This window comes from Calonectris borealis, chromosome 3, assembly GCF_964195595.1.
Source record: "Calonectris borealis chromosome 3, bCalBor7.hap1.2, whole genome shotgun sequence".
NCBI lineage: Eukaryota > Metazoa > Chordata > Aves > Procellariiformes > Procellariidae > Calonectris > Calonectris borealis.
In genome coordinates, this window is record NC_134314.1 from 37,798,225 (window position 1) to 37,806,846 (window position 8,622).

Genomic DNA, 8,622 nt, shown 5'->3' on the forward strand with positions numbered 1-8,622 from the left:
CAAAATTAAATGGGGGATGTGTTTTCGTCTGAAATTTCACAATGGATATATATTTTGATGGTGTATCTCGCAGTGTCTCTTGGTGTGCTGAAACATATTAAAAACAAAACATTTTGATGCTAAAGCAGTCTATCCTGTAAGAATGCAGATGCTTTCCCAAAGTGATGTATGAATAGCCATGAAGCAAGTTTTTCTGAACATGGTACCTCTGATTATATGAATACTCTTTTCAGATTCCTTTTGGTTGCATCACACTCTGGAAACCTCGGAAGCAGCAAGGTACAAGGCTGAGTTTCACAAAGAGGACGGAAGTATGCACCTCCATAGTTTGTCAAATGAGGATGTATTTTTCTCCACTGGGCTCTTGACAGGAGCTCAGATCTTCTGCATTGGCTAGGGAGGAAGGGACAACTGACGCTGCTCTTTGTGTCATGTTGTCTTTGCTCAGTGTTTCATGTTGTCGAATGCTGGAAGTTTTCATAGCTTAGAGTAACGACAGATGACAGCTGCAGGCAGGGTTGTGAGGCTGACGCACTCCTGCGGCACAGATCCAGTTGTAGAGGAAGACAAAGGTCCTGTGGTTTTCTTGGGGAATAATCAGCTGACTTCTGTTGTGGCAGATGCTCTGAGCATCCATCTTAAACAACAAGGCATAATTTAATAGGATTTTTAATGTAACTAATGCCCTTGTTTCAGTTTACAGACTTGAGTCAAATCACTTGGGGGAGGAGAAGATGCTACTTTTTTGGCTAAAAATTTTCAGGGCATTTTGTTTAAATTTATGCAGCTGGCACATCCACAGCTGATAACTCATGCAGATGTCATGTGGAGAATTACAAGGCTTCTGGCTAAAAAAAAAACACCCCACAATTTATTTCACTTCAACATCTTAATTAGTTTTATAAAAATGAAAAGGAGAGATTAGGAAATGTGGGTCTGTGGGAGAATTCTCATGGTGTGAACAGTAAAATATTAGGCATCTGATTAAATCTGAGTTGCAGTTAAACTTGTGCCCAGTGTACAGACTACTGGAAGACAGCGGATGAAAATGGTACATACAATGTAGATACATATGTACTGGTACGTAGCCTGGGCCGCAGCGATGGAGCTCTCTGGTACTCTGGTACTGTGAAACTGTTAGAATGGTTGCCAACATGGACAGCTTTGGCCAAGGCTACTTACAGTCTCACAAACAATTCGTGGCCATGATTTAGATGTTACAGCATGCCAGGGATCATTCCCAATGCACAGTTTGCATGCAGCCACTCGGGGAGGGTGCAGGTTTAACAGATGTCGTGGTTTAACCCCAGCCAGCAACTAAGCACCACACAGCCACTCGCTCACTCACCCCTGGTGGGATGGGGGGGAGAATCAGAAGAGTAAAAGTGAGAAAACTCGTGGGCTGAGATAAAGACAGTTTAATCGGTAAAGCAAAAGCCACGCATGCAAGCAAAGCAAAACAAGGAATTCATTCCCTACTTCCCATCGGCAGGCAGGTGTTCAGCCATCTCCAGGAAAGCAGGGCTCCATCATGCCTAACGGTTACTTGGGAAGACAAACGCCATCACTCTGAACGTCCCCCCCTTCCTTCTTCTTCCCCCAGCTTTATATGCTGAGCATGACGTCATAGGGTATGGGATGGGATATCCCTTTGGTCAGTTGGGGTCAGCTGTCCCAGCTCTGTCCCCTCCCAACTTCTTGTGCACCCCCAGCCTACTCGCTGGTGGGGTGGGGTGAGAAGCAGCAAAGGCCTTAGAATCATAGAATCAGAGAATCATAGAATCATTAAGGTTGGAAAAGACCTCTAAGATCATCGAGTCCAACCGTCAACCCAACACTACCATGCCCACTAAACCATGTCCCTAAGCGCCTCATCTACACGTCTTTTAAATACTTCCAGGGATGGTGACTCAACCACTTCCCTGGGCAGCCTGTGCCAAGGCCTGACCACTCTTTCAGTAAAGAAATTTCTCCTAATGTCCAGTCTAAACCTCCCTTGGCACAACTTGAGACCATTTCCTCTCGTCCTATCACTTGTTACTTGGGAGAAGAGACCAACACCCACCTTGCTACAACCTCCTTTCAGGTAGTTGTAGAGCGCGATGAGGTCTCCCCTCAGCCTCCTCTTCTCCAGGCTAAACAACCCCAGTTCCCTCAGCCGCTCCTCATAAGACTCTTGTGAGCACTGCTCAGCAGTAACTAAAACATCCCTGTGTTATCAACACTGTTTTCAGCACAAATCCAAAACATAGCCCAGTACTAGCTACTATGAGGAAAATTAACTCTATCCCAGCCAAAACCAGCACATTTGGCCTCAGGGCGAGAGGGCTGGCCCAGGCACTATGTGGTTTGCTAGTTGCTCTGGCCAGTGCAGGAGGGGATTCATGTTGATTTTAGCAGTACTCCACTATAAGGAAATGACGTCTCCCACACATCATTTTAGACGTCTCATTTCTGGTTGAACAAATACTTAATATTCGTGTTAAGAAAATCTCAGGCTCTATCTCTTTTGGGCCTGTCTTGCAGCTTTTTTTGGTGAAAGACAGAGGAAAATATTTTCGTCTTTCAATTCTACATTGACAGAGATTGTCAGTCAGACAATCAGAATTTGTCTTTGCAATTTTTAGGGAGACAGTGAAAGGCATGTTGTCTTTGGTACCAGCAATGATGATGATGCAGTAATTTTGCTGTTGTTGATAATGCATTATTTGCACACAATTTTAGGAGCTGCCTTCTGTATGAAAAAGTGATCCTTTCACATATGCCTAAAAAACCCCACCAGTATATGTATGAAAAGGAAGAAGAATAAGACACTGAGACAAACTTACTATGCAGCCACTTCTTAAGAAAGATAGTAATCATTTAAAAGCTTTGTCTTTGCAGTTTCTTGGGACGGCTAACCTCTTATTTCAAGGCAACAATGATTCCATCAGCATTACCTCCAAAGTCATGTATTTTTGTGGTGCATTTAGGTTGACAGAACGGGTTGTGTGACAAGAACAACTAGCACACGCACTTTAAAAATCCTCTGATTTCCAAATAGTATCTAGGTCATATGATACCCACAGGCATGATTCATCCACCTGGGCTTTTTGCCAGTCAGCAACTGCGTGGATCTGACACTCCAGGAATACTGTAAAATTTTTAAAGCTGTATTTTTTTTTCTTCAAATAACACTGTTGGTGATTTATAGTTCTTTCTGAAAGAATTAATTTCATTAAGTAGATGCAAAAAGTACAGTATGGACTGAAGAGAGTGCAGAGCAGACCTAGCTAATGAGCCCTGGTAGTTTTCCTTGGCCCTACAGACTTTAATTTCAACGGTTGCTATTCTTGATATAAAGTCCTATTTGAGGCAGAAGTAGTCTTCATCTGAATGCATCTGCTTGAAGCCCAGCTAGCTGTGGATTTATCTTAGTTAGCTACAATGAGCTAAAAACTGCCAGTGTTCTGCCTCTGTTAGGCTTTTGTGTAAAGATGGTAATCAACTTGAGGGGCAGAAACCCCATACATTTAGTACAAACCTCATGCATTTTTTTTGCAATGAAGTTAATTTTCAAGAGATGAGATCATGCTTATTTTTAGGCATGTGTATTATGCAGACAGACACTCTTAATTAAAGATTCAGCAAGCCTTGTTCAGGGAACCATCAAGCTGCGTTTTTAAAAGATATGTGTCTAGGAAAACAAAAATGTGTGTAGCTGGGATGGTTTTTTTTCAGACGTACCAACATGTTTATTTCAATGAACACTTATCGAAGTAGATTCTTCTGGGGCTTGCCAGGTTGCTTACCTTGCATTTCTAGGAGCCTGTATACTTTAAAAATGTAGGCCCTAATGACTTTGAAAACAAGCTACCTCTTTTAACTCCTACTTCTGAAGAGTCCCATACAGATTATATTTTTTAAAGCATCTTTAGAGAGTAAAGGCTGAAATTCCCACAGTTGAACTGAAGAGACAGCCTTCTAGAAATGAGGTGAGAAAGTATAACCTTTGCCAACTTGTAAAGAAACAACAATTTTTATGAAGTTAAAACTAAAAAAAAAAATTTCTCCTTTGTCTTCCTGAGTTTGTGACTTCCCATCCCATGAAAGCGGGACGGGAGAGGAGGAATATTCTCAGGTTTGTAAGCATGTCTGGGTTATGGTGGACTTGCTCTGAGTATTGTTTTTTTTTTCTTTCTTTCATCTAGATAAAGAAGAGGCAACAAGATGTGGTGAGGTTTCTGGAAGCCAATCGCATAGAGTTTGAAGAAGTGGATATCACTATGTCAGAGGAGAAAAGACAATGGATGTATAAAAATATTCCTGAGGATAGGCAGCCCGCGCAAGGCAATCCACTGCCACCACAGATATTCAGTGATGATCGGTACTGTGGAGTAAGTAGCTGTTATGGTTGTCAATGGACGATATATTAGTATACTCTGTTGGCCATTTAAAAAGCTGGGACTTGCTGTTGAGCTTTCTCTAGTAGTATCTGAATTAATGGTGGTAGTTTGGGGAGACAGGAGCAGGTGATGATCATAAGTGAAAATTCAGATCATTCATCTGTAAATCCTAAAGTTGTCTTCAGCCGGTGGATTCCCTCCACGAATGTAAGAATTTGTAATGTCACATGCTTCATGTACAACCTGTTTGTGGTAAAGTCCCTTGTGAAACCCCCCTACAAGCTGGGGATTTATGGTTTTCTTGCTACTTGAGTCTGGTCCAAGCATAAAAATTCAGAATGACATCTTCGGCACAGTAAACGAGAACATTGGCTAGATTGAGTTATATTGTCATTGTAATTAAGCTCCTTCTTTGCTGCTGTCATAATGTAAATTTCATTTATGCTCAGAGAGCCCTTATGCAATCAGAGGCGCTAGGTTAAATGAAAACTATTTGCTGTTTGAATTGTAGAACCGTTTTATTTTTCCCTAAAGCAAAGCAGCTTGAGACTTGTCTTCCTCTGCTGAAAGACTGCTAAGCATGAGAGCCTGTGAATCTGACCACAGATTGATAGGTGGACTGGTTTCTCTGATGGTGTAAGCTGCAATAACTTCTCCAGCTGGTAGAGCAAGCTGAAGTGGTAGCCTTTGATATGTTAAGAATGGCACCATATGAATGTTTTACTCTCCTGCTTAGCCAGCATGGTATGCTGCAGCTCTGAGTCTTGGGCACTGTTGTAGTCTGGGAGAATCTTCCCAGAACTTTTACTCACCTTTGAACAAAATGTTGTAAAAAGACCACAGATGGGCCCTCTTTGCCTTGCTGCATCTTTTCATACTTCAACCGTGTGACTTGTACATCCTTTAGGAGGCAGGTTTGAGGTACCTGTTAGACTAGCTGATGGGAGAAAGGGAGGTTTGATGTGCCACCCTGGCTGCATCAGGAAGTGATTGGGTAGGGTTTGTCTGTGAATTCAGTAGGAGAATGAAATGGGGAAGAGGGTCTCTCTGTTTATAATAGCTGGACCAGAGTAACTGTGGGTATTGTGTGGGTTCCTGACTACAATGTGGTGGAGGTACATCCAACCTGTTTTTAACGTAGTCCCTGCCAGACTCAATGGTGCTGTAACTAAGCTGCTTCTGGCTGGTGGATTGTTCAGATCTGCTGAGAACCTGTCGACTGCAATGCAATTGTTAGCTTGATGTAGGAAGCATATAAGAAGTGATTTAGGATCCTCTGCAACAAATAGATTGGGTATGATGCAGCAGCTAACTGGCTTCTTGAAGCGAGGTATTTAACATCCCTCCCATATGTTTTGTATTGGCCTTACTTGTTTACCTCAGCAGTATAACGCATATCTTCCTACTTCCGGGTAAGAAATGTCAGTTAAAGAAATGTATCTGGGAAGGGATTTTGACCCTCACTTATGGAGCAGCTCCTCACTTACAACTAACAACATTTACATTGTTCTATGTGATTTTAGTTTGCCTGGGAAATACAATGTTTTAAGCTGTTGTTTCTTACCCTTTCAGCTTGTCTTTATAGCATGTTTTAACTTCGTCTTAGAAATTGCTGTTTGGAATTAGCAAGGAAAAAGTTGTCATGCAACATGTGAGATGATCTTGTTAATCTGTCTGCTCAGCTGATAGCTGTTTTGGTTGAGCGGAGTTAATCCTATTACTAGATCTCACTGTCTGCATGAACATCTTTGAAGAGCGAACATGCTTTGCAAGAAACTGTTTTCTAGGATGAAGGAAGGAATATGTGCAGGATCTCCAACATTCATCAGTTAGTCTACTGCATTAGTTGATGAAGTGCTTAGGTAATAGAGTGGAGGCAAAACATTAGGCAGAAGGCAAAGGAGATCAATGCTGGAAAGGGGGTTAAAATATCGCATTTAGATGAAGTCAGCAGACATTGCACAACTTGTCACTCTTTGTCATTTCAGTGAGTGTTTTTCATATGTTTATCTTGACATAAATAAAAAAAAATCACTATTAAATAACTTAAACTGAAAAAATACCCACTGAGTTTTCTGTTAGCTGAGTTAGTGAAAATTGTGGCTTGTCATTCCTGATTTGTGTCCGGGCAATTTCTAATCCAATTTGTCTATTAACAAACACTGTCTGTTTTTCTGCCTGCCAGTTCTACAGTCTCACCAGGAAACTGCCTATGTAGTTGTTCTGGCTTATACATTGTCACTGACAATACAGACTTATTTACAGTACAAACTGGTCAGATCCATTGCTGTTCCTCTAAATGTATGAGGGCTTAGACAAGACAAAGCAAAATAGGTACACTTTTTATTTTGTTCATGTTATTGCAATAGCGGTTGACACGGATATGGTGTACGAGCCGTGACTCCATGTCATGTTCATAGCCATGCTGTTTTTTCTGTGTTAGTAAAAGGTTAAATCTCCTTGCGGTACACACTCGGTTTCGCCATCCTCCTGCATTACCCACCAAGTCCACCCTGGCCCTTGAGCAAAAGGAACCCCACAAATGGGTTTGCCTTTTCCTGAGGGAGAAGCAACCCACACTGTCTTTCCCAGCCACTGTTCTCCGCAGCAGAGAGGCTTTACCCACGTGACTTGTTTGATCATGGTGCATGTTTCGCATTCATGGATAACCTGTTCAATGGCTTCAATGGTCAGGTCCACCTCTCGACCACGAGCCCATCTATACATTTCATCTCTTCCTAGGTGTCCTGATGTGTCATGGGCCCACTGAGCTATGAATAGCTCGCCCTTATATTCCCAGTCCAGGTCCACCTTAGTGATTTCAGTTCTGGCAGCTTGGTCTGTCTGCTCCTTGCTTCCATGTTCTTCGGTGGCACGGTTCTTGGGCATGTGAGTGTCTATGTAGCATACTTTTACCCGGGCAGCAATGTCTTGCCACAATGCAGCAGCCCAAATGAGCTTACCTCTGCTGCATTGTTAGTCAGCTTCTGTTGCTGTAGCCACCCCCACAGGGCATTTGCTGCCATCTGTGAGTCAGTGTAGAGAAAGAGTGCTGGCCACTTTTCTCTTTCGGCAATGTCTAGGGCCAGCTGGATGGCTTGCACTTCTGCAAATTGACTCGATTTGCCTTTGCCTGTGACAGTTTCTGTGACTTGTCTTGTGCGACTCCACACAGCAGCTTTCCACTTCCGATGTTTTCCCACAAAATAACAGGACCCATCGGTAAATAGAGCATATTGTTTTTCATTTTCTGGTAATTTATTATACGGTGAGGCCTCTTTGGCATGAGTCATCTCCTTGGGCGATGCTTCGAAATGTCTGCCTTCTGGCCAGTCCATGATCTCTTCCTCCTGTTCCCCCTCAGGAGGAGCTTCTTTCTCCTTTACTAACCGGGTCGACGTATGTTTCCATTGTTTCTTCTTGACTGCAGGAAAAACTGTTGTAGTTGAGAGTTGGGTGTCTGATTTAACCGTAGTGTCTGTTTGTATGTCCTCAGATCCAAAGACCCTCACAGCATCCACTTTTATGTCCTCAGATCCAGAGACGGTCACAGTGTCTGTTTGTGTGTCCTCAGATCCAGAGATGGTCACAGTGTCTGTTTGTGTGTCCTCAGATCCAGAGATGGTCACAGTGTCTGTTTGTGTGTCCTCAGATCCAGAGATGGTCACAGTGTCTGTTTGTTTGTCCTCAGATCCAGAGACCCTCTCACTCCTTTGAGCATAGGCATAGGCCTACCCCAGGCCCCAATACAGTGCTGAAAGTTGTGTCTTTATGGTATATGCAAGGCATCCTTCCTTCAAGTGGTCTGCCAATTCAACAGGATTCCATGTCTGTTCAGGAGTGAAGTCCCAGACCATTGGAGGTGAAAACTGCTCTAGGCACCTGCCCAAATTCTCCCACACACCTTGCCACCAGGAATGGGTTGCCTCAGGGCACATTCCTGTGTGGCATTCCCAACTGGTTGGTTAACCTTATGAAAAGCCAAAATCAGCTTCACTGCACTCACCAATACACCCTTCTGGTTACATAGCAGTGTTCAAGAAACTGAAGGGCCATTGCAACAAGGGTGGAAACCTCTGTCCTGCAGAAGAGGAAGATGCCATTCTTCATTTCCTCCACAAAGTGGCTCCTGGAGAAGAGGAGAAAGGTATAATTGCTAATTGTCTCCAAGAGATGGTTCCGGGAGTACTGGAGTGGCAGCAGTGCAGGGGCCAAATACCAGATTAGGCTCAAGGCC

General features: G+C 43.1%; 1 protein-coding gene and 1 long non-coding RNA gene across 4 annotated transcripts in view; one reads left to right on the top strand and one right to left on the bottom strand.

Annotated features, from left to right (window-relative positions):
- SH3BGRL2 (SH3 domain binding glutamate rich protein like 2) overlaps nucleotides 1–8,622 on the top strand; it is a 54,080-nt gene that overhangs the window by 19,921 nt on the left and 25,537 nt on the right. For all 3 annotated transcript variants that reach the window (XM_075145367.1, XM_075145368.1, XM_075145366.1), the window contains one exon: nucleotides 4,191–4,376. In XM_075145367.1, the coding sequence (XP_075001468.1) occupies nucleotides 4,191–4,376 (186 nt within the window). The remainder of the gene's footprint in view (nucleotides 1–4,190; nucleotides 4,377–8,622) is intronic.
- On the bottom strand, nucleotides 4,163–8,596 carry LOC142080262 (uncharacterized). The gene is made up of 2 exons (XR_012672915.1): nucleotides 8,392–8,596; nucleotides 4,163–8,215 (listed from the first exon to the last, which is right to left on the bottom strand). It is a non-coding gene; the product is annotated as an uncharacterized LOC142080262 (long non-coding RNA).